Source organism: Oncorhynchus nerka, linkage group LG24, assembly GCF_034236695.1.
Source record: "Oncorhynchus nerka isolate Pitt River linkage group LG24, Oner_Uvic_2.0, whole genome shotgun sequence".
NCBI lineage: Eukaryota > Metazoa > Chordata > Actinopteri > Salmoniformes > Salmonidae > Oncorhynchus > Oncorhynchus nerka.
The window spans coordinates 90,420,858-90,448,491 of record NC_088419.1 but is presented as its reverse complement, the minus strand read 5'-3'; the positions used below and the strand labels follow the sequence as shown (position 1 = coordinate 90,448,491).

Here is a 27,634-nt window from a genome sequence, read left to right as displayed (position 1 = left end):
CCTCTAATGTGAATCCTGTAGTGAGTGGGAGTGACACCCTCTAATGTGAATCCTGTAGTGAGTGGGAGTGACACCCTCTAATGTGAATCCTGTAGTGAGTGTGAGTGACACCCTCTAATGTGAATCCTGTAGTGAGTGGGAGTGACACCCTCTAATGTGAATCCTGTAGTGAGTGGGGTGGGGTGGGTAATACTTCTGGCACAAGTCACATGATGGGGACCGGGATTCAATCCCTGCGTCCACTTTTCCCACCTGCCTGTATCCCCATCATATTTACATACTATCTCAATAAAGTGTGAAAATATATTGAAGTCAGTCACTGATCCAGATAACTCCCATATTGAAGTCAGTCACTGATCCAGATAACTCCCATATTGAAGTCAGTCACTGATCCAGATAACTCCCATAATGAAGTCAGTCACTGATCCAGATAACTCCCATATTGAAGTCAGTCACTGATCCAGATAACTCCCATATTGAAGTCAGTCACTGATCCAGATAACTCCCATAATGAAGTCAGTCACTGATCCAGATAACTCCCATATTGAAGTCAGTCACTGATCCAGATAACTCCCATAATGAAGTCAGTCACTGATCCAGATAACTCCCATATTGAAGTCAGTCACTGATCCAGATAACTCCCATAATGAAGTCAGTCACTGATCCAGATAACTCCCATATTGCCAGGTGCTCTGTACCCGGACGAGACGACGGATGCGGAGAAACATGACGACCGGGTGGATCCTGGGAAGAGCTACACTTACGTGTGGGTCCTGAGCGACACCCACGCCCCCACCAAGGATGACACCAACTGCCTGGCACGCACCTATCACTCCCACCTCCACGCACCTCAAGACATCGCCTCAGGACTTGTAGGACCCCTCATCATCTGTAAAAAAGGTACAGGCTTCTTATCGGGCACCTAAACGCTGGTTATGTACAGTAGGTCTGATCTGGTTTTGAACAACAACATGTTGCACCACTGGAGCCCCCGAGTGGCACAGCGATCTATGGCACTGTATCTCAGTGCTTGAGGCGTCACTACAGACACCCTGGTTAGATTCCAGGCTGTATCACAACCGGACGGGATTGGAAGTCCCATAGGCCCAGCGTCGTCCAGGTTTGGCCGGCGTAGGCCGTCATTGTAAATAAGAATTTGTTCTTAACTGACTTGCCTAGTTAAATAAAGGTTAAATAAATAAATAAAAATGTTTTAAAAAGAGTTTTATGTATAGTGTTATTAGCCCATTGTGGCGACAGTGATCCTGAGATTTACAGAAGAGAGAACACACACCATCTCCCTGTGTCATAAAGGCCATAGTATGTCATCATGTACATGGATGTTTATTTCTGAGATGCGCAGGTACCCTGGATGTCTATGGTGACAAGGCAGCAGACTACTCCTACGTCCTGATGTTCACTGTGTCGGACGAGAACATGAGCTGGTACCTGGACGACAACATCAAGACCTACTGCACTCAGCCATCAACAGCAGCCAACAGCCCACAACAGCCATCAACAGCAGCCAACAGCCCACAACAGCCATCAACAGCAGCCAACAGCCCACAACAGCCATCAACAGCAGTCAATAGCCCACAACAGCCATCAACAGCAGCCAATAGCCCACAACAGCCATCAACAGCAGCCAACAGCCCACAACAGCCATCAACAGCAGTCAATAGCCCACAACAGCCATCAACAGCAGCCAATAGCCCACAACAACCCACAACTAAAGTAGACAAAGATGATGAAGCCTTCCAGGAGAGCAACCTGATGCACTGTGAGATTATTAACGTAAATAACACTTACACACACACACACACACACACACACACACACGCTAAACAACGCACAAAGCCTATGAGATCATAGGCCACTAACACAGTGTGTCCACTGTTTTGCAGCGATCAATGGCTTTGTGTACGGCAACCTGCCTGACCTGAGCATGTGTGTCGGAAACAAGATCCACTGGCACCTGATCGGCATGGGCAATGAGGTGGACATCCATTCAGTGTTCTTTCATGGCCAGATCCTGACCAACCTTGGTCACCACACTGACGCGGTCAGCTTGTTCCCAGCCACATTCACCAATGTGGAGATGACTGCTGACAACCCTGGTCACTGGCTGCTGAGCTGCCAGGTCAACGACCACCTAATGGGTATGTATGTATTTCACAAGCCAGGGACTGTATCCAATAAGCATCTCAGAGAATAGGCTGCTGATCCATTGTAGGACCAGGTGTTCCCTTGCCATGTGCTATTAATAATAAAGATCTAGAAGGTTAAAATGAATCACCTACTCCGAGATTCTTAGGGCCCAGATAGACAGCCAATCAGAGGGTAGTAAACAACTCCCCAACAAGTTACAAGACATGCCACAGAGTGGACATTTTATTTGCCAGAGTCCGAGTTAATGTAACATCCCGCTGGACACAAACCGGTTGAATCAACGCCGTTTCCACATGACTTCAAACAAACAATTCAATGTGATGACGTTGAATCAACGAGGAAAACTGATTGGATTTGCAAAAAGTTCCTCAGTGTAAAGGAATATCCTTTCTTCGCCCAACTTTGAACCTAAATTCAATGACATGGTGACATTTTTGGTTGAATTCACATTAGTTGACAATTCAATCAAATGTAAATCAAAACTAGACGTTAAACTGACGTCTGTGTCCAATAGGATAAAGTGATTGTCTTCCTCTGATTTCCTCCACCTCAGCGGGCATGCAGGCCCTCTTCGAGGTCAAGAAGTGTTTCCCTGCCGTCCACAAGCCGCGGCCCAATGGGGAGGTGAGGGAGTACTTCATCGCTGCCGAGGAGGTGCTGTGGGACTATGCCCCCTCACAGGTCAACCACGGCACAGGGAAACCTCTGAACACAGACGGGTCAGTAACATCACTTGTTTTAAGTTGAAAAGGGATTTTTGAGTGCGTAACTATTGCCCATTACCAATTTAAACCTGGTCCAAAAAAATATATAGAAATGGACTGAAGGGGGTTGTTTTCTGGTCTTGTATTGGTGCTGATCTGACTAGTACCGTGTTCTTTGTCCCTCCTGAATGTCCTCAGTGATTCAGAGACGTTTTTCCAGAGAGGTAACGATCGTATTGGCGGGAAATATAAGAAGGTCCAGTACAAGGAGTACACAGACAACACCTTCACCGTGCAAAAGGAGAGAACACCTGAGGAGTTGCACCTAGGGATTCTGGGTAATGTACTACACACACCTTGCACTGTCTTCACATTATGCTGCCTTGAAATTAAATCTAAAAAGGGATTACATTTTAAAAAATTCCTATCGATCTACACAACCTACTCCACATTGACAAAGTGAAAGAAAAATTATATAAAACTGTCCAAATGAATAAAAAAATCAAAATAGGATGTATTGATTGATTAATCATTCAAATCGACGGGCTGAAGTTGAGCGGGTCGAGAGCTTCAGATTCCTCAGTGTTGAAATCACTAAGGATCTATCATGGTCGACACACACCGACACAGTCGTGAAGAAGGCACGGCAATGCCTCTTTCCCCTCAGGACGCTGGAAAGATTGAGAATGGGCCCTCAGATCCTCAAAGTTCTACAGCTGCACCATTGAGAGCATCTTGACTAGCTGCATCACCGCTTGGTATGGTGACTGCTTGGCAAGGCGCTACAGAGGGTAGTGCATACGGCCCAGTACATCACTGGGGCAGAGCTCCCTGCAATCCAGGATCTATATACCAGGCGGTGTCAGAGGAAGGCCCTAAAATGGTCAAATACTCCTGTCACCCAAGTCATAGAGTGTTCTCTCTGCAACCGCACGGCAAGTGGTACCAATGCAGGACCAACAGGATCCTGAACAGCTTCAAACCCCAAGCCATAAGCCTGCTAAATAGTTAGTTAAATAGTTAACCAAATAGCTAACCAGACATCTGCATTGACCGTTTTTGCACAAACTTTTTTTAAACTCATCACATCTGCTGCTGCTTATCATCTGTCATTTTACTCCTAGTTATATGTACATACAGTATTACTCCTAGTACATACAGTATTACTCCTAGTTATATGTACATACAGTATTACTCCTAGTACATACAGTATTACTCCTAGTACATACAGTATTACTCCTAGTTATATGTACATACAGTATTACTCCTAGTACATACAGTATTACTCCTAGTTATATGTACATACAGTATTACTCCTAGTACATACAGTATTACTCCTAGTTATATGTACATACAGTATTACTCCTAGTACATACAGTATTACTCCTAGTTATATGTACATACAGTATTACTCCTAGTACATACAGTATTACTCCTAGTTATATGTACATACAGTATTACTCCTAGTACATACAGTATTACTCCTAGTTATATGTACATACAGTATTACTCCTAGTTATATGTACATACAGTATTACTCCTAGTTATATGTACATACAGTATTACTCCTAGTACATACAGTATTACTCCTAGTTATATGTACATACAGTATTACTCCTAGTTATATGTACATACAGTATTACTCCTAGTTATATGTACATACAGTATTACTCCTAGTACATACAGTATTACTCCTAGTACATACAGTATTACTCCTAGTTATATGTACATACAGTATTACTCCTAGTTATATGTACATACAGTATTACTCCTAGTACATACAGTATTACTCCTAGTACATACAGTATTACTCCTAGTTATATGTACATACAGTATTACTCCTAGTACATACAGTATTACTCCTAGTACATACAGTATTACTCCTAGTTATATGTACATACAGTATTACTCCTAGTACATACAGTATTACTCCTAGTACATACAGTATTACTCCTAGTTATATGTACATACAGTATTACTCCTAGTACATACAGTATTACTCCTAGTTATATGTACATACAGTATTACTCCTAGTACATACAGTATTACTCCTAGTTATATGTACATACAGTATTACTCCTAGTTATATGTACATACAGTATTACTCCTAGTTATATGTACATACAGTATTACTCCTAGTTATGTGTACATACAGTATTACTCCTAGTTATATGTACATACAGTATTACTCCTAGTTATATGTACATACAGTATTACTCCTAGTTATATGTACATACAGTATTACTCCTAGTACATACAGTATTACTCCTAGTTATATGTACATACAGTATTACTCCTAGTACATACAGTATTACTCCTAGTTATATGTACATACAGTATTACTCCTAGTTATATGTACATACAGTATTACTCCTAGTACATACAGTATTACTCCTAGTACATACAGTATTACTCCTAGTTATATGTACATACAGTATTACTCCTAGTTATATGTACATACAGTATTACTCCTAGTACATACAGTATTACTCCTAGTACATACAGTATTACTCCTAGTTATATGTACATACAGTATTACTCCTAGTACATAGTATTACAGTATTACATACAGTATTACTAGTTATATGTACATACAGTATTACTCCTAGTTATATGTACATACAGTATTACTCCTAGTTATATGTACATACAGTATTACTCCTAGTTATATGTACATACAGTATTACTCCTAGTTATATGTACATACAGTATTACTCCTAGTTATATGTACATACAGTATTACTCCTAGTTATATGTACATACAGTATTACTCCTAGTACATACAGTATTACTCCTAGTACATACAGTATTACTCCTAGTACATACAGTATTACTCCTAGTTATATGTACATACAGTATTACTCCTAGTACATACAGTATTACTCCTAGTACATACAGTATTACTCCTAGTTATATGTACATACAGTATTACTCCTAGTTATATGTACATACAGTATTACTCCTAGTTATATGTACATACAGTATTACTCCTAGTTATATGTACATACAGTATTACTCCTAGTTATATGTACATACAGTATTACTCCTAGTACATACAGTATTACTCCTAGTTATATGTACATACAGTATTACTCCTAGTACATACAGTATTACTCCTAGTACATACAGTATTACTCCTAGTACATACAGTATTAATCCTAGTACATACAGTATTACTCCTAGTTATATGTACATACAGTATTACTCCTAGTACATACAGTATTACTCCTAGTTATATGTACATACAGTATTACTCCTAGTACATACAGTATTACTCCTAGTTATATGTACATACAGTATTACTCCTAGTACATACAGTATTACTCCTAGTTATATGTACATACAGTATTACTCCTAGTTATATGTACATACAGTATTACTCCTAGTTATATGTACATACAGTATTACTCCTAGTACATACAGTATTACTCCTAGTTATATGTACATACAGTATTACTCCTAGTACATACAGTATTACTCCTAGTTATATGTACATACAGTATTACTCCTAGTTATATGTACATACAGTATTACTCCTAGTACATACAGTATTACTCCTAGTACATACAGTATTACTCCTAGTTATATGTACATACAGTATTACTCCTAGTACATACAGTATTACTCCTAGTACATACAGTATTACTCCTAGTTATATGTACATACAGTATTACTCCTAGTTATATGTGCATACAGTATTACTCCTAGTACATACAGTATTACTCCTAGTTATATGTACATACAGTATTACTCCTAGTTATGTGTACAGTATTACTCCTAGTACATACAGTATTACTCTAGTACATACAGTATTACTCCTAGTTATATGTACATACAGTATTACTCCTAGTTATATGTACATACAGTATTACTCCTAGTACATACAGTATTACTCCTAGTACATACAGTATTACTCCTAGTACATACAGTATTACTCCTAGTTATATGTACATACAGTATTACTCCTAGTTATATGTACATACAGTATTACTCCTAGTTATATGTACATACAGTATTACTCCTAGTTATATGTACATACAGTATTACTCCTAGTACATACAGTATTACTCCTAGTTATATGTACATACAGTATTACTCCTAGTACATACAGTATTACTCCTAGTTATGTGTACATACAGTATTACTCCTAGTTACATACAGTATTACTCCTAGTTACATACAGTATTACTCCTAGTACATACAGTATTACTCCTAGTTATATGTACATACAGTATTACTCCTAGTTATATGTACATACAGTATTACTCCTAGTACATACAGTATTACTCCTAGTTATATGTACATACAGTATTACTCCTAGTTATATGTACATACAGTATTACTCCTAGTACATACAGTATTACTCCTAGTTATATGTACATACAGTATTACTCCTAGTACATACAGTATTACTCCTAGTTATATGTACATACAGTATTACTCCTAGTACATACAGTATTACTCCTAGTTATATGTACATACAGTATTACTCCTAGTTATATGTACATACAGTATTACTCCTAGTTATATGTACATACAGTATTACTCCTAGTTATATGTACATACAGTATTACTCCTAGTACATACAGTATTACTCCTAGTTATGTGTACATTCAGTATTACTCCTAGTTATGTGTACATACAGTATTACTCCTAGTTATGTGTACATACAGTATTACTCCTAGTTATGTGTACATACAGTATTACTCCTAGTTATGTGTACATACAGTATTACTCCTAGTTATGTGTACATACAGTATTACTCCTAGTTATATGTACATACAGTATTACTCCTAGTTATATGTACATACAGTATTACTCCTAGTTATATGTACATACAGTATTACTCCTAGTTATATGTACATACAGTATTACTCCTAGTTATGTGTACATACAGTATTACTCCTAGTTATGTGTACATACAGTATTACTCCTAGTTATATGTACATACAGTATTACTCCTAGTTATATGTACATACAGTATTACTCCTAGTTATATGTACATACAGTATTACTCCTAGTTATGTGTACATACAGTATTACTCCTAGTTATGTGTACATACAGTATTACTCCTAGTTATATGTACATACAGTATTACTCCTAGTTATGTGTACATACAGTATTACTCCTAGTTATATGTACATACAGTATTACTCCTAGTTATATGTACATACAGTATTACTCCTAGTACATACAGTATTACTCCTAGTTATATGTACATACAGTATTACTCCTAGTACATACAGTATTACTCCTAGTTATATGTACATACAGTATTACTCCTAGTACATACAGTATTACTCCTAGTACATACAGTATTACTCCTAGTACATACAGTATTACTCCTAGTACATACAGTATTACTCCTAGTACATACAGTATTACTCCTAGTTATATGTACATACAGTATTACTCCTAGTTATATGTACATACAGTATTACTCCTAGTACATACAGTATTACTCCTAGTTATATGTACATACAGTATTACTCCTAGTTATATGTACATACAGTATTACTCCTAGTTATATGTATTACAGTATTACTCTAGTTATATGTACATACAGTATTACTCCTTATATGTACATACAGTATTACTCCTAGTTATATGTACATACAGTATTACTCCTAGTACATACAGTATTACTCCTAGTTATATGTACATACAGTATTACTCCTAGTTATGTGTACATACAGTATTACTCCTAGTTATGTGTACATACAGTATTACTCCTAGTTATATGTACATACAGTATTACTCCTAGTTATGTGTACATACAGTATTACTCCTAGTTATATGTACATACAGTATTACTCCTAGTTATATGTACATACAGTATTACTCCTAGTACATACAGTATTACTCCTAGTTATATGTACATACAGTATTACTCCTAGTACATACAGTATTACTCCTAGTTATATGTACATACAGTATTACTCCTTATGTACATACAGTATTACTCCTAGTTACATACAGTATTACTTATATGTACATACAGTATTACTCCTAGTTATATGTACATACAGTATTACTCCTAGTACATACAGTATTACTCCTAGTTATATGTACATACAGTATTACTCCTAGTTATATGTACATACAGTATTACTCCTAGTTATATGTACATACAGTATTACTCCTAGTACATACAGTATTACTCCTAGTTATATGTACAGTATTACTCCTAGTACATACAGTATTACTCCTAGTATGTGTACATACAGTATTACTCCTAGTTATATGTACATACAGTATTACTCCTAGTTATATGTACATACAGTATTACTCCTAGTTATATGTACATACAGTATTACTCCTAGTTATATGTACATACAGTATTACTCCTAGTTATATGTACATACAGTATTACTCCTAGTTATGTACAGTATTACTCCTAGTTATATGTACATACAGTATTACTCCTAGTACATACAGTATTACTCCTAGTTATATGTACATACAGTATTACTCCTAGTACATACAGTATTACTCCTAGTTATATGTACATACAGTATTACTCCTAGTTATGTGTACATACAGTATTACTCCTAGTTATGTGTACATACAGTATTACTCCTAGTTATATGTACATACAGTATTACTCCTAGTTATATGTACATACAGATTTACTCTTAGTACATACAGTATTACTCCTAGTTATATGTACATACAGTATTACTCCTAGTTATGTGTACATACAGTATTACTCCTAGTTATATGTACATACAGTATTACTCCTAGTTATGTGTACATACAGTATTACTCCTAGTTATGTGTACATACAGTATTACTCCTAGTTATATGTACATACAGTATTACTCCTAGTTATATGTACATACAGTATTACTCCTAGTTATATGTACATACAGTATTACTCCTAGTTATATGTACATACAGTATTACTCCTAGTTATATGTACATACAGATTTACTCTTAGTACATACAGTATTACTCCTAGTTATATGTACATACAGTATTACTCCTAGTTATGTGTACATACAGTATTACTCCTAGTTATATGTACATACAGATTTACTCTTAGTACATACAGTATTACTCCTAGTTATATGTACATACAGTATTACTCCTAGTTATGTGTACATACAGTATTACTCCTAGTTATATGTACATACAGATTTACTCTTAGTACATACAGTATTACTCCTAGTTATATGTACATACAGTATTACTCCTAGTTATGTGTACATACAGTATTACTCCTAGTTATATGTACATACAGTATTACTCCTAGTTATGTGTACATAAAGTATTACTCCTAGTTATATGTACATACAGTACTACAGTATTACTCCTAGTTATATGTACATACAGATTTACTCTTAGTACATACAGTATTATTCCTAGTTATATGTACATACAGTATTACTCCTAGTTATATGTACATACAGTACTACAGTATTACTCCTAGTTATATGTACATACAGATTTACTCTTAGTACATACAGTATTACTCCTAGTTATATGTACATACAGTATTACTCCTAGTTATATGTACATACAGTATTACTCCTAGTTATATGTACATACAGTACTACAGTATTACTCCTAGTTATATGTACATACAGTATTACTCCTAGTTATATGTACATACAGTACTACAGTATTACTCCTAGTTATATGTACATACGGTGTCTACCTCAATCACCTCGTACCCCTGCACTTCGACTTTGTACTGGTACCCCATGTAATAGAGCCAAGTTATACTCATTGTGTATTTATTATTACGAGGTATTACTTTTCTTTTTCTATTTTCTTTCTCTCTGTATTGTTGGGAAAAGGCATGTAAGTCAACATTTCACTGTTAGTCTACACCTGTTGTTTACCAAACATGTGACAAATAACATTTTATTTGATGTCTCCACACCCCTGAGTTAATACTTGGGGGATGCACTGTTGACAGCCATTACGGCTGTGAATCATTGTGAATAATGTTAGAAAACCTCTTAGGGAAACATAAATTCATTGATTCTTTTCTAAATCAAAAGACTGAGGCGGGTGACAACAAAAAGACAACAGTCACACAGTGGCAGAATCAATTCAACTACACATACGTTTGTTTCATCACAAAACCGGAGAGCAACATCTGTGGTGAAGTCCACAAAGCAAATATTGCATGTAACAAACAGTTATATGACCTGCAGCGTGGTCACGCCAGTTAATATTTTCAACAGTTTACTGAACAACTACTGATTTACAACCTCAGAGTTACCCACAAGTCAGCACAAAGACAACAGGAGCCCTGACTCCACTATTTCGGCACCATTTCAACTTAAACATCATCAAATCAACAAAGTTTAGTTTAATACACTGAAAACAAACTTAAAGATACCAAAAACAATTTAGTCCAATCAATTATTATGCTCTTGTCAATTCTTATGCTCTTGTCAATTATTATGCTCTTGTTTAAGTCAGTCCTGACTTAAATCTGCTTGAAAATTTTAATATTTCTGTCCATCAATAATTCCCAACCAAATGTATTATTATTTTTAGCCCAATTTCATGGTATCCAATTGTTAGTAGTTACTATCTAGTGACTGGAACGAGCTGCAACAAAACACTCAACTGGACAGTTTTGTCTCAATCTCTTCATTCAAAGACTCAATCATGGACAATCTTACAGACAGTTGTGGCTGCTTTGTGTGATGTATTGTTGTCTCTACCTTCTTGCTCTTTGTGCTGTTGACTGTGCCCAACAATGTTTGTACCCTGTTTTGTGCTGCTACCATGTTGTGTTGCTACCATGTTGTTGTCATGTTGTGTTGCTACCATGTTGTGTTGCTACCATGTTGTTGTCATGTTGTGTTGCTACCATGCTGTGTTGTGATGTGTTGCTGCCTTGCTATGTTGTTGTCTTTAGGTCTCTCTTTAGGTAATGTTGTCTCTCTTGTTGTCATGTGTTGCTGCCTTGCTATTTTGTTGTCTTTAGTAGGTCTCTCTTTAGGTAATGTTGTCTCTCTTGTTGTGATGTGTTGCTGCCTTGCTATTTTGTTGTCTTTAGGTCTCTCTTTAGGTAATGTTGTCTCTCTTGTTGTAATGTGTTGCTGCCTTGCTATTTTGTTGTCTTTAGTAGGTCTCTCTTTAGGTAATGTTGTCTCTCTTGTTGTGATGTGTTGCTGCCTTGCTATTTTGTTGTCTTTAGGTCTCTCTTTAGGTAATGTTGTCTCTCTTGTTGTCATGTGTTGCTGCCTTGCTATTTTGTTGTCTTTAGTAGGTCTCTCTTTAGGTAATGTTGTCTCTCTTGTTGTGATGTGTTGCTGCCTTGCTATGTTGTTGTCTTTAGGTCTCTCTTTAGGTAATGTTGTCTCTCTTGTTGTCATGTGTTGCTGCCTTGCTATTTTGTTGTCTTTAGTAGGTCTCTCTTTAGGTAATGTTGTCTCTCTTGTTGTGATGTGTTGCTGCCTTGCTATTTTGTTGTCTTTAGGTCTCTCTTTAGGTAATGTTGTCTCTCTTGTTGTCATGTGTTGCTGCCTTGCTATTTTGTTGTCTTTAGGTCTCTCTTTAGGTAATGTTGTCTCTCTTGTTGTCATGTGTTGCTGCCTTGCTATTTTGTTGTCTTTAGTAGGTCTGTCTTTAGGTAATGTTGTCTCTCTTGTTGTGATGTGTGTTTTGTCCTATATTTATATTGTACTTTTTAAATATTTTTTAAATCCCAGGCCCCTGTCCCCATAGGAGGCCTTTTGCCTTTTGGTAGGCCATCATTGCAAATAAGCATTTGTTCTTAACTGACTTTATTTAACTAAGCGAGGTTCAATCCAAAAAAATAAAAAATAAAAATAGAAATTATTGGGTAATAATGAATTGTGTCATTTTGGAGTCACTTTTTATTGTAAATAAGAACAGAATATGTTTCTGAACGCTTTCACATTAATGTGGATGCCTCCCTGACTACAGATAATCACAAATTAATAATGAATAATGATGAGAGAGAAAGTTACAGAGGCACAAAGATCATGCCCCGAAAACATGCTAACCTCTGACCAATAACCAATGGGTGGTTAGCATTTTTGGTGATATTTATGCCTCTAACTCTGTAAATCCAATTGAATCTCTTTTTAGAGGTAATTTATAAAATGTGAAGACTATACAATGGATGTGTAGACTTCCACTAGTCACTGTAGTTCATTCATACTGCAGGTTGATTCTGTTGCTCCGGGACTAGGAGAACTATCCCCTTAGTCTTGTAGTGGGTCCTCTGTAGATTTAAGCAATGGCACCCCGGAGGTTTGTGGTATATGGCAAATATACCAGAGCTGTGGGCTGTTCTCAGCACGACGCAACGCGGAGTGCCTGGATACAGCCCTTAGCTGTGGTATATTGGCCATATACCACAAACCTCTGAGGTGCCTTACTGCTATTATAAAACTGGTTACCAATGTAATTAGAACAGTAAAAAAATATATGTTTTGTCATACCCGTGGTGTACAGTCTGATATACTATGGCTGTCAGCTAATCAGCATTCAGGGCTTGAACCACCCAGTTTATAATACATGGTAGATCATGGCAACACTTGGATAGTGGGTTCGATACCCGGGACCACCCAATTTCTTTTAATGCATGCATACTTTTTGTTACTTTGGATAAAAGCGACTGCTAAATTGCATCTTTCCACAAATGTATTAATGACTGAATGGCTGCCGTGTGTGTTGCAGGTCCTGTAATCAGGGCTGAGGAGGAAGACACCATCAAGGTGGTGTTTAAGAACAAGGCCAGCCGTCCTTTCTCCATGCAGCCACATGGAGTGCAGTACAGAGTCGAGCAGTCAGGGACTCTCTACTATAACGAACTGGAAGGTTAGAGGTTGTAATTAATAATCAGCTGAGCTCCCAGAGTGTACGACTCCCATTTTCTTTTTCAAGACAACACCGTTTAACATTATTTTTTTGTTGTAAAAAAAGTTTCCTTTCAGTGACAAACGTCTCATTACCATCAATTAACGCTCGTAATGCTTTCACAGAATCCCACACTGCCAAAAAACTCAGAGAAATCAAGAAGGAGACGAGTAAGTACGCTCATTTATGCCTTTTAAATGTTTTTTTTTATAGAACTACAGTATCCAGCAAGGGTCAATTTCATTTCAATGCCAGTCAATTGGAGTACCAACTTTATTTAATGCTTTTCAACAGGCCCGATTCAATCCGTAGCACTAATGATCGGCGCTACAGCGTGATATAAATTTAAAGGCAGTGTGCCATCGTTCGCGGAGACTGCATTTGAAATTTAAAGGTGATGTTACTGCTTTATAGTAGAGAATGCATTCATTGCAAACGCTGCATATGTCAGCTCAATCGAAAATTACCTTTAAATGGAAATTATGCTACAGCACAGATCTTCAGCACTACGGATTGAATCGAGCCCTTACTTTCTGAATTGACTGGAATTTAAATAGAATTGACCCCAAACCCTGGTATCCAGTTCCTGCAGGTGTTCAGCCACACTGAGGAAGAGGTGGGGACCCGGCCAGCTGGCCAGGGATGTTTTATGTTTGGTCACCAGGATCTTTCTCTCACCAAACTCGGTCCAAATAAAACTAAACAATGTCACTTCATTTGCTCTTGCTAGGTAGTGATGCTAGACATCCACAGTGTAAAGTCTAAGACAGTGGAACCTAGGACATTAGCTGCAGTAGTGGCTGGTTAGTTACTGAGTCCTGCTGGCAGTGTACACACATTTACACCTGCCCAGAATAAGCACAGAACATATTATGACCGTAGGCCCAATTTTACATTTACATGTTAGTCATTTAGCAGACACACTTATCCAGAGTGACTTACAGTAAGTGAAGTTAAGATACTGTAGCTGGGTTGGACAACCACATATCACAGTCATAGTAAGGACATTTTTCCTCAAAAAAGTAGATATCACCAAAGAGCTAGTAAGCCGAAAAACTAAAAAAGTAAAGCGTTAGTTCACGAAAGGTATTCCTCACCATGTGAAGATATGATAGGGCCCAGTTACTTGGTGTATAGAGGCAATAGGAGAGGGCCTAGAACCCGAGCCTTGGGACACGTGAGAGTACGTGGTGCAGACACAGATCCTCTCCACGTCATCTGCTAGGAGAGGTCTGCCAAGTAGGATGCAATCCAGGAGTGTGCAGAGCCTGAGACGTTCAGCCCTGAGAGGGTGGAGAGGAGGATCTGATGGTTCACGGTGTCAAAGGCAGCAGATAGATCTAGGAGGATGAGAACAGAGGAGAGAGAGTCAGCTTTGGCAGAGAGCCTCCCTGACACAGAAAAGGGCAGTCTTGACACACAGAAGGGCAGCCTCAGAGAAAGATACCCAGAAAACATGACCCCATTGGCCCCGTGTGGCTTTTTGGTGGGCAAGACGGGCACGGGCTAGCCCACACCAGCCCAACATTGGGCTAGCCCACAACAAGCTCAACACAGGCTAGCTTACACCAATCCCACATCAGCCCAACACGGGATCGCCTACACCAACCTTTCACACAGACTAGCCCACACCACCTCAACATGGGCCAGCCCAGCACATGCTAGCCCACACCAAGCCCAGCCCAGGCTAGCCCACACCAAGCCCAGCCCAGGCTAGCCCACACCAAACCCAGCCCAGGCTAGCCCCACCAAGCCCAGCCCAGCCTAGCCCAGCCCACACCAAGCCTAGCCCAGCCCACACCAAGCCCACACCAACCCAATAGGGGCTAGCCCACACCAACCCAATAGGGGCTAGCCCACACCAACCCAATAGGGGCTAGCCCACACCAACCCAATAGGGGCTAGCCCACACCAACCCAATAGGGGCTAGCCCACAACAGCCCAATAGGGGCTAGCCCACAACAGCCCAACACTGGGCTAGCCCACAACAGCCCAACACTGGGCTAGCCCACAACAAGCTCAACACTGGGCTAGCCCACAACAAGCTCAACACAGGGCTAGCCCACAACAAGCTCAACACAGGGCTAGCCCACAACAAGCTCAACACAGGCCTAGCCCACAACAAGCTCAACACAGGGCTAGCCCACAACAAGCTCAACACAGGCCTAGCCCACAACAAGCTCAACACAGGCCTAGCCCACAACAAGCTCAACACAGGGCTAGCCCACAACAAGCTCAACACAGGCTAGCCCACAACAAGCTCAACACAGGCTAGCCCACAACAAGCTCAACACAGGCTAGCCCACAACAAGCTCAACACAGGCTAGCCCACAACAAGCTCAACACAGGCTAGCCCACAACAAGCTCAACACAGGCTAGCCCACAACAAGCTCAACACAGGCTAGCCCACAACAAGCTCAACACAGGCTATCTTACACCAATCCCACATCAGCCCAACACGGGATCGCCTACACCAACCTTTCACACAGACTAGCCCACACCACCTCAACATGGGCCAGCCCAGCACAGGCTAGCCCACACCAAGCCCAGCACATGCTAGCCCACACCAAGCCCAGCCCAGGCTAGCCCCACCAAGCCCAGCCCAGGCTAGCCCCACCAAGCCCAGCCCACACCAAGCCCAGCCCATGCTAGCCCACACCAAGCTCAGCCCAGACTAGCCCACACCAAGCCCAGCCCAGACTAGCCCACACCAAGCCCAGCCCAGACTAGCCCACACCAAGCCCAGCCCAGACTAGCCCACACCAACCCAATAGGAGCTAGCCCACACCAAGTCCAGCTAAAGGCGGGGGCTCATTTTAATATTTTGGGGTGTGGTTTGCACACAATTCTCACACTCTTTATTTTACTGAGTGTCTGTGTTCTGTTGTGTGATGGCCAATGTTTTTCGATCTTGTACACTGTCAATGATGCAGTCTTTAAAAAGTTCCTAAAGGGGCAATCTGTAGTTACTACCTCAATGTTTGGACTTATAAATGAACGCTACTGTAGGTTCTCATTGATTCTTCAAGAACATAACTTATAAATGCCTCATGAGCTTAGTTCAACTTTCGTACCCCATCAGAACCCAAAATACAAGACTGACCAGGTGAATCCAGGTGAAAGCCATGATCCCTTATTGATGTCACTTGTTTAATCCACTTCAATCAGTGTATCTGAAGGGGAGGAGACAGGTTAAATCAATATTTTTAAGCCTTGAGACAATTGAGGCATGGATTGTGTATGTGTGCCATTCATTGGGTGAATGGGAGAGACAAAATATTGAAGTACCTTTGAACGGGGTATGGTAGTACAGTAGGTGCCAGGCACACACGGTTTGAGTCTGTCAAGAACTGCAACGCTGTGGGGTTTCAAAAGCTCAACAGATTCCCATTAGAAATAAATTCCTATTAAAATAGCAAAGCGCATCGGCCCAATGTAGACAGCCTAGATGGGGCCAATATTTTAGCCCGCATTGGGCCCACGTGGTGCCAATATTTTAGCCCGCATTGGGCCCACGTGGTGCCAATAGTTTAGCCCGCATTGGGCCCACGTGGTGCCAATGTTTTAGCCCGCATTGGGCCCACGTGGTGCCAATAGTTTAGCCCGCATTGGGCCCACGTGGTGCCAATGTTTTAGCCCGCATTGGGCCCACGTGGTGCCAATAGTTTAGCCCGCATTGGGCCCACGTGGTGCCAATGTTTTAGCCCGCAATGTTTTTTAGCCCGCATTGGGCCCACGTGGTGCCAATGTTTTAGCCCGCATTGGGCCCACGTGGTGCCAATGTTTTAGCCCGCATTGGGCCCACGTGGTGCCAATGTTTTAGCCCGCATTGGGCCCACGTGGTGCCAATGTTTTAGCCCGCATTGGGCCCAGGTGGTGCCAATGTTTTAGCCCGCATTGGGCCCACGTGGTGCTAATGTTTTAGCCCGCATTGGGCCCACGTGGTGCCAATGTTTTGGGCATGTTTTCTGGGACAGCTCTAATCCTGGTCCTTCTGTTTTTGCCGTAACACAGACCGTTTATTCAACTAATCTCCAAGCCATGGAATCTTTATCTTATTAACCTTTAACCCCTACCCTCCAGGAACTGTAACCCCTCCCCCGGCAGCGCTGGTCAAACCAGGCACCACCCACACCTATGAGTGGGTGGTCCCTAAGGGTGGCGGGCCGGTGGCGGACGATGCAGACTGCATTACATACTTATACTACTCAGCCGTGGACGCTGTGAAAGACACCAGCTCCGGCCTTGTTGGACCCCTCCTGGTCTGCAAAAAAAAGACCCTCAAAAAAGGGAAACAGGTAAAGAAATGGAATTGAATACCTTTATTGTCAGTGTGTTGAAATATTGAATCTGTAATGTGTTCATCAGCTGACTTGGCATTAGAAAAAGGTCAAATACAGACAAAGCACTCATATCAAATATTTTCACGTTTATTTCCCATTTCAGAAAAACGTCAACAAGGAGTTCCACATGCTGGCTACAGTGTTTGATGAGAACCTGAGCTGGTTCCTGGATGACAACATTAACCAGTTTACCAAGGCTCCCAAAACTGTCAACAAGGAGGACGAGGACTTCCAGGAATCTAACAAAATGCACTGTGAGTCTTTTAGGCTTTGTTTACACACGCAGCCCAGTTCTGGTCTTTTACTCAACTATTTGTTAAATAGCTGATCTGATTGGTCAAAAGACCAAATTAGTGGAAATAGATCAGAATTGGGCTGCTTGTGTAAACACAGCCTTAGAACACTGATCTATCATGGAAACTTGTTAAACTGTGATGCTAATTCAGCTACAAAACATATACATCTTTGGTAAAGTTGTAATTAAACTCCTTCCTTCTCAGTTACTTTCAAAAAGCCTATATTGTAATGGGATTTCCCTATGCATAAAAAAAAAGTAAACACCAAAACACAGAGCAGTTACCAACAACCTAACACGTTTCAACCTCTCACTGGTCTTCATTAGGGCACTAACTTTTCCATTTCCTGTTCCCACAGCGATCAATGGCTACATGTATGGGAACCTTCCAGGGCTGACCATGTGTAAGGGAGACAAGGTGTCTTGGCACCTGTCTGGCCTGGGCTCGGAGGCTGATATCCACGGCCTTTACTTTGAAGGGAATAGGTTCATCTACAGAGAGACACGCAGAGACGTCATGAACGTGTTCCCTCACATCTCCCACACTGTCATGATGGAGCCAGACAGCATGGGTAAGACACATTATGGATGGAGGGATGAGTGGATGGATGAATGGAAGGAAGGATGGATGGATGAGTGGATGGATGAATAGAGGGATGGGTGGATGGACTAATGGAGAGATGGATGGAAGGAGGGGCAGATGGACTAATGGAGAGATGGATGGAAGGAGGGGCAGATGGACTAATGGAGAGATGGATGGATGCATGGAGGAATGAATGGAAGGAAGGATGGATGGATGAGTGGGTGAGTGAGTGGATGGATGAATAGAGGGATGGGTGGATGGACTAATGGAGAGATGGATGGAGGGGCAGATGGACTAATGGAGAGATGGATGGATGCATGGAGGAATGAATGGAAGGAAGGATGGATGGATGAGTGGGTGAGTGAGTGGATGGATGAATAGAGGGATGGATGGAGGGGCAGAAGGACTAATGGAGAGATGGATGGATAGAGGGGCAGATGGACTAATGGAGAGATGGATGGATGGAGGGGCAGATGGACTAATGGAGAGATGGATGGATGGAGGGGCAGATGGACTAATGGAGAGATGGATGGATGGAGGGGCAGACAGAAAGACAGAATCGTAAATGTTTACTTCTGTTCTAATTGCAAATCAATTAAAACGAATTATAATGACAGACAATGCATTTGTTTCCCCCCCATCCAGGTCAGTTTGAGGTGGTGTGCAAGACGACGGACCATTACCAGGGAGGTATGAGGGCCAACTACACTGTGCAGAAGTGTAGTATGTTCAACAGGCAGTCAGAGATCATGCTCCACTCGAAGACCTACTACATTGCTGCCATGGAGATAGACTGGGACTACTCCCCCAACCGGACCTGGGAACAGGAGATGTACCATGGCCTCACACAGAGGTAATCTAACCGTAGCTTCATGTCCACAACCCCGGCTCAACCCTAACCCCGGCTCAACCCTAACCCCGGCTCAACCCTAACCCCAGCCATAACCCTAACCATAACCCTAACCCCAGCCATAACCCTAACCCCAGCTCAACCCTAACCCCAGCTCAACCCTAACCCCAGCTCAACCCTAACCCCAGCTCAACCCTAACCCCAGCTCAACCCTAACCGCAGCCATAACCCTAGAAACATGGATCTACAATACATCAGTATCAGTATGTTTTCTTTGTCTCCAGTCCAGGAAATGCTTTCATTGATAAACAGGGTAAGTTCATCGGCTCCATGTACAAGAAGGTTGTGTACAGGGAGTTCACCAACAATAAATTCACCAAACAGAAGGAGAGATCAGCAGACATGCAACACCTGGGGATCCTGGGTAAGTTGTAGTATAAAGGGTTTGGTTCTGGGTAAGTTGTAGAATAAAGGGTTTGGTTCTGGGTAAGTTGTAGAATAAAGGGTTTGGTTCTGGGTAAGTTGTAGAATAAAGGGTTTGGTTCTGGGTAAGTTGTAGAATAAAGGGTTTGGTTCTGGGTAAGTTGTAGAATAAAGGGTTTGGTTCTGGGTAAGTTGTAGAATAAAGGGTTTGGTTCTGGGTAAGTTGTAGAATAAAGGGGTTGGTTCTGGGTAAGTTGTAGAATAAAGGGGTTGGTTCTGGGTAAGTTGTAGAATAAGGGGTTTGGTTCTGGGTAAGTTGTAGTATAAAGGGTTTGGTTCTGGGTAAGTTGTAGAATAAAGGGTTTGGTTCTGGGGAAGTTGTAGAATAAAGGGTTTGGTTCTGGGTAAGTTGTAGAATAAAGGGTTTGGTTCTGGGTAAGTTGTAGAATAAAGGGTTTGGTTCTGGGTAAGTTGTAGTATAAATAAAGGGTTTGGTTCTGGGTAAGTTGTTTGGTTCTGGTATAAAGGGTTTGGTTCTGGGTAAGTTGTAGAATAAAGGGTTTGGTTCTGGGTAAGTTGTAGAATAAAGGGTTTGGTTCTGGGTAAGTTGTAGTATAAAGGGTTTGGTTCTGGGTAAGTTGTAGTATAAAGGGGTTTGGTTCTGGGTAAGTTGTAGTATAAAGGGTTTGGTTCTGGGTAAGTTGTGGTATAAAGGGTTTGGTTCTGGGTAAGTTGTAGAATAAAGGGTTTGGTTCTGGGTAAGTTGTAGAATAAAGGGTTTGGTTCTGGGTAATGTAGTATAAAGGGGTTGGTTCTGGGTAAGTTGTAGAATAAAGGGTTTGGTTCTGGGTAAGTTGTAGAATAAAGGGTTTGGTTCTGGGTAAGTTGTAGAATAAAGGGTTTGGTTCTGGGTAAGTTGTAGTATAAAGCGTTTGGCGGTACAGTAGGCTTATATGTACATAACATATGGAATTTAATTGCCATACTTTACTTCCCAGGGACCAAGCGATGACTTGACATTATTTTCATTATTAAACTGACCTGTTATGAATCCTGATTGATGACGCCTCGTTTCGTTCCCCAGGCCCTATGATCCACGCAGACATTGGTGACAAAGTCAATATAGTCTTCAAGAACATGGCCACAAGAACTTACTCTATTCACGCACACGGGGTGAAGACAGACGTTCCACAAGTCAAAGAAACTAAGCCAGGTAAAATAAACAGCACCCATAATCCATTGCATTTGACCAGCTAGTTTTATAGACATTGGATTTGACCAGCTAGTGATGTAGACATTGGATTTGACCAGCTAGTGTTATAGACATTGGATTTGACCAGTTAGTGATAAACATTGGATTTGACCAGCTAGTGTTTTAGACATTGGATTTGACCAGCTAGTGTTTTAGACATTGGATTTGACCAGCTAGTTTTATAGACATTGGATTTGATCAGCTAGTTTTATTGAGATTGGATTTGTGATAGTGATATGTAGTAGTTTCAATAGCAGAAAGTACTTTTGATCGCAACAAAAACCTATGTGTCATTGATCTTTTATTACTATGGTTACTCATATATATTTCATGACCCTGTTCTACATAATAACAACTTTGTAGTGAGTGAGAGTTAGTTTCTTAAAGAAGAGTTGTCCCATACAGGTGACACCCAGACATACACATGGTATGTCCCCAAGACAGCTGGGCCTACAGACAAACAGGAGACATGCAGTGTGGGAGCTTATTACTCCACAGTCGACGTCAACAAGGTAAATGAGAGAACACAAACGGAGCCACAAACTCAATCTCTAGATCAGGGTCTTGTTTGCCAAAGCCTTTAGTAGCGTTGAGATCATTGTTAGATCGTAAGAAGGTTCTGTCTTTAGTAGCCAAGGTGTTTCTCAGACTTACACACATAAAAACATCTACGAGTGATCCAGACCACACGTACAGTGGCTAAAGTTTTTTTTTTACCCATTCCGAGTCACTTTAGTCACAGAAGATCTCCGCTAAACATAGAATCAAGATGTCTGACTCGGCCCCCAGTGTCCGGTCTGGAGCGTGAAGTCATGAGCTCCGATGGTCGGCTACGGCAGAGCAACATAGCGTTGCCAAAAACCCTGGTCTGCCCTGGAAAGCCTATGTAAATTACGATTAGCAGAACTGTCAAACAAAAAACTTTCTAGTCACGGTCACCATGATCTTTAACTATTTCTTGGTGCCATTAAGCCCAAGGGGCCAGGGTCCCAGTCTAAAAACACAGTTTTGACCTGGTATTGCAGTTTAACTGATGCCCAGCCCAGAAAGACAATTTCAATAATTCCTAATAAGACAATTTAAGACAATTTAGTCATCACCTTTATGCACAAAACATCCAAATTATTGTCGCTGGGCCGATCTTTTTTCAAATCACTTACAGAGGAAGATATTAACATTTTATATTCATCAAATGTCATGTGTTTGGATGACATGACGACGTTGTCGCTGCTCGCGCTGCACATACTGCTAGCGCGCATGTGATGTTGGTTGCATAAATCGCATACAACCTGGATAGAGAATCGTGTATGTGAAAGTGAATAGATTACTTTGAAAACAACGGTCGTACATCTTGGATCCAGTTATTATCATCAGTAGTGGTTCATGGGTAAAGTCACTGGAGAAGCCAAAACATGGCAAAACAAAAAGCCAGACCCCTTCCCTTTTTCCACATTTCATTACGTTACAGCCATATTTTTTAAATTTAACCTTAATTTAACTAGGCAAGTCAGTTAAGAACAAATTCTTATTTACAATGACGGCCTACACCGGCCAAACCCGGACGACGCTGGGCCAATTGTGCGCTGCCCTATGGGACTCCCAATCCCGGCCGGAGGTGATACAGCCTGGATTTGAACCAGGGACTGTAGTAACGCCTCTTGCACTGAGATGAAGTGCCTTACACTGCTGTGCTACTCAGGAGCCTTATTATAAAATTGATTAAATTAATGTTTATCCTCATCAATCTACATACAATACCCCATAATGACATCACAATACCCCATAATGACATCACAATACCCCATAATGACATCACAATACCCCATAATGACAAAGCGAAAACAGGTTTTTAGATATGTTTGTAAATGTATTAAAAATAAAAGCAAAAAAAAACTACATATTAAAATAAGTATCAGCCCCTTTTCTATGAGACTCGAAATTGAGCTCCGGTGCATCCTGTTTCCATTGATCATCCTTGAAATGTTTCTACAACTTGGAGTCTACCTGTGGTAAATTCAATTGATTGGACATGATTTGGAAAGGCACACCTGTCTATATAAGGTCCCACAGTTGACAGTGAATGTCAAAAACCAAGCCATGAGGTCAAAGGAATTGTCCGTAGAGCTCCGAGACAGGTTTGTGTCAAGACATAGATCTGGGGAAGGGTTCGCATTGAAGGTCCCCAAGAACACAGTGGCCTCCATCATTCTTAAATGGAAGGAGCCACTCCTCAGTAAAAGGCACATGACAGCCTGCTTGGCGTTTTCCAAAAGGCACCTAAAGACTCTCAGACCATGAGACACAAGATTCTCTGTTCTGATGAAACCAAGATTGAACTCTTTGGCTTGAATACCAAGCGTCACATCTGGAGGAAACCTGGCACCATCCCTACAGTGAAGCATGGTGGTGGCAGCATCATGCTGTGGGGATGTTTTTCAGCGGCAGGGACTGGGAGACTAGTCACGATTGAGGGAAAGATTAACGGAGCAAAGTACAGAGACATCCTCGATGAAAACCTGCTCCAGAGTATTCAGAACCTCAGACTGGGGTGAAGGTTCACCTTCCAACAGGACAACGACCCTTAGCACACAGCCCAGAGAATGCAGGAGTGGCTTTGGGACATGTCTCCGAATGCCCTTGAATAGCCCAGCCAGAACCCGGACACTGATCTAACATCTCTGGAGAGACCTGAAAATAGCTGTGCAGCGATGCTCCCCATCGAACCTGACAGAGCTTGACAGGATATGCAGAGAAGAATGGGAGAAACTCCCCAAATACAGGTGTTCCAAGCTTGCAGCGTCATACCCAAGAAGACTTGAGTCTGTAATCGCTGCTAAAGAATCTTCAACAAAGTACTGAGTAAAGGGTCTGAATACTTATGTAAATGTTACATTTCAGATTTTTTCATTTAATACATTTGTAAAAGTGTTAATAAAAACAGTTTTTGCTTGTGGGTATTGTGCTGTCATTATGGGGTATTGTGCTGTCATTATTGGGTATTGTGATGTCATTATGGGGTATTGTGATGTCATCATGGGGTATTGTGATGTCATTATGGAGTATTGTGATGTCATCATGGGGTATTGTGATGTCATCATGGAGTATTGTGTGTAGATTGATTAAGGGAAAAACGAATCAATCCATTTCAGAATAAGGCTGTAACGTAACAAAATGTGTAAAAATGCAAGGGGTCTGAATACTTTCCCAATGCACTGTATGTGTTGTGATAAATTGCGTTTGCTCTATAACCTGTTAGTTCAGAATAAATTCAACCACACCTTTGTTTCATCACAAATCTGGACCTTAACCTCTGTTCAGTGAAGTTCACAAAGCATAATGCATGTAACAAACAGCTACATGACCTACAGCATGGTCAGGCAAGGTAATGTTTCTGACCTTTCCTAAAACTATTGATTTAGAACCACGAAGAGTTACCGCAGGTCTCAAAGAAAACAGGAGCTGCCTCCACTATTCCAGAACCATTTACACTTCAACATTATCAAATCACCTAGGAGTTGTCTCATACAGTGACAACTAAAAGATACCAAAAACAATTTAGTCCAATCAACGTAAGCTAAATATGATAGTATAGTTTTCAATAGTTCTGATTTCTCTCCCTCTCTCTCTGTGTGTCTGTGTCACAGGAGTTTGGTGGCACCTTAGTTGGTGAGGACAGGCTCGTGGTAAAGGCTGGATTGGAATCAGTGGAACGGTATCAAACACATGGTTTCTATGTGTCGCATGGTTTCTATGTGTCGCATGGTTTCTATGGTTTCCATGGTTTCTATGGTTTCCATGGTTTCTATGTGTCACATGGTTTCTACGTGTCACATGGTTTCTACGTGTCACATGGTTTCTACGTGTCACATGGTTTCTATGTGTCACATGGTTTCTATGTGTTTGGATGCCATTCCATTGGCTCTGTTCCATTATTATGAGCCTTTCTCCCCTCAGCAGCCTCCACTGGTGTGTGTGTGGATAGAAAATACATTTACTCACCCTACTTCTAGAGAAATGTCAATGCCATCCTCCTCTCTTTCATGTTCATGGTCTATGACTGTCATACAGTACATGCGTTTAGTGCTTGTTGTCCTAAGCTACCTGGCTAAAAAGCTTGCTCGCTAGCCTAACTGCCTTTCATGGGCAACGATGAGCCAGCTAGTTAACATTAGCCTACTATATCTAGCTACATATTGAACATCCATCTTCTCAGGCCAGGGAAACAATGTATTAATTTATGGTTGGATCAGAATCACCGTTATAATCATTGACCAGTACGGACAATTAAGTAAAACCCCAAGTTCAAATCCCTATCTCCATCCATGATTAACTTAGGAAGGGGCCAATTTTAGCTAGCTAGCCACCGGAAGACATCGACAACTAAATGCAACAATTCAAGTTATATTCTGTCAATAACGTTTTGCTTTTGACGTGAAGCCAAACCCAAACTGATTTCTCTTGACATGGCGTGGCATCCTATGACGGTGCCACGTTGAAAGTCACTGAGCTCATCAATAAGGCCATTCAACTGCCAATATTTGTCTATGGAGATTGCATGGCTGCATGCTCGATTTTATACACCGGGTAGCCGAATCCACTAATTTGAAGGGGTGTCCACATACTTTTGAATATATAGTGTACATATAAATACGTTAAAACACATATTTACATACATCATTGGTCTCTACCCCCCAGGACCTGTACAGCGGTCTAATTGGTCCCTTAGTGATATGTAGGCGGAGCTATGCGAGATCACTTGGACTGAAGAAGGAAGTGGAAGAGTTTGCTCTCCTTTTCATGGTGTTTGATGAGAACGAGTCCTGGTACCTGGACGACAACATCAAAAGAAACATCAAGACCCCCACCAGGAACATCAAAGAGGACGAGGACTTCATCGAGAGCAATAAAATGCATGGTGAGGCTGGGGAAAGAAAGGGTGTGTGTTCTTTATCCAGCGTTCATAGGAAAGCCTTTGCTTAATGATTTCTGAACCATTTATAAAATAAAGGCCTTATAAAAAGGGGATTTAGTAAGACTTCATTACTAGGCCTTATTAAAAAGCTATTGTTTGTTTAATGTGGGACCAGGGCCTATTCACAAAGCATGAAAAAAATATATTAAAAAAATAGGAGTGATCTAGGATCAGTTTTTGCCTTTTATAGATCAGCTCCTAGATCAGCACTCCTACTCTGAGACACTTGATAAATACTGCCCCGGGTAAATTGATGTTTTTGTCACTGACATGTCTCTGCTGTAGGCATCAACGGGCAGCTGTATGGAAACCTGCTGGGACTGAACATGAAAGTGGGGGACAAGGTGTACTGGTACCTGATGGGGATGGGCAACGAGATAGACATCCACACTGCCCACTTCCACGGGCACAGCTTTGACTATAAGGTAAGATCCCATTTGACCATGTTAAAAAAGTTTAAAAAACATTAGGTGTACATTTCCTCAAAACCTTTCCTGGAAACTTTCAAAGCAGCATAACTTTCCTCCAATTTAAGTGTATGAAGCTCTAAATCATTAGAACTTTTATTAAAAAACAAAAACAGAACAGAGAGGTCACATTGAAGACCACATTGAATTTTGGACCATAAGCCCAGATGTAGGCGGTCAGTCAAGTATGCACACACTTTATCTAAAATATTCTTCAAGGTTGTCTTGGGAACACACAGGATGTGGCTGCATTCAATCTGCGCTGCAGCCTTATAGAAATGTAAAGGCAAATGTTCTCGCATTAGCCGGAGACTGCATTCACAGTAAATGCTGCATAGGATGGCTCAAATCAGAAATGATCTTTAAATTCAAAATCACACTATTAAAAAAAAATAATAATAAAAAAAAACTCTTGAATCGAGCCCTTGATCTTCTAGCCTAGAACTAATACATCTGAATCAACTAAATGGTTACATACATTCTCTGGTCCTGTGTTCCACAGCTGAGTGGAGGGTCCCACCGTGCAGATGTGTTTGGCCTGTTCCCAGGCACCTTCCAGACGGTGAAGATGAGCCCGAAGTACCCTGGCTCCTGGCTGCTGCACTGCCACGTCGCAGACCACATCAAGGCCGGCATGGTAACAGTCTACAAAGTCACTGAGAAGGGTAAGGAGTGTGTAGGTTTGGTTCACTGTGTGTGAAGTGTGGGTTACCGTGTGTGT

General features: G+C 40.9%; 1 protein-coding gene across 1 annotated transcript in view; it reads left to right on the top strand.

Annotated features, from left to right (window-relative positions):
* cp (ceruloplasmin) overlaps nt 1-27,634 on the top strand; it is a 29,756-nt gene that overhangs the window by 1,752 nt on the left and 370 nt on the right. Inside the window, exons 3-19 of the mRNA XM_065009311.1 lie at nt 688-900; nt 1,364-1,780; nt 1,905-2,159; nt 2,723-2,888; nt 3,072-3,211; nt 13,549-13,689; nt 13,854-13,898; nt 17,812-18,026; nt 18,175-18,325; nt 18,726-18,938; nt 19,595-19,802; nt 20,084-20,223; nt 21,307-21,435; nt 21,880-21,986; nt 26,170-26,389; nt 26,732-26,871; nt 27,416-27,578. Coding sequence (XP_064865383.1) covers nt 688-900; nt 1,364-1,780; nt 1,905-2,159; nt 2,723-2,888; nt 3,072-3,211; nt 13,549-13,689; nt 13,854-13,898; nt 17,812-18,026; nt 18,175-18,325; nt 18,726-18,938; nt 19,595-19,802; nt 20,084-20,223; nt 21,307-21,435; nt 21,880-21,986; nt 26,170-26,389; nt 26,732-26,871; nt 27,416-27,578 — 3,063 coding nt within the window. The remainder of the gene's footprint in view (nt 1-687; nt 901-1,363; nt 1,781-1,904; nt 2,160-2,722; nt 2,889-3,071; nt 3,212-13,548; nt 13,690-13,853; nt 13,899-17,811; nt 18,027-18,174; nt 18,326-18,725; nt 18,939-19,594; nt 19,803-20,083; nt 20,224-21,306; nt 21,436-21,879; nt 21,987-26,169; nt 26,390-26,731; nt 26,872-27,415; nt 27,579-27,634) is intronic.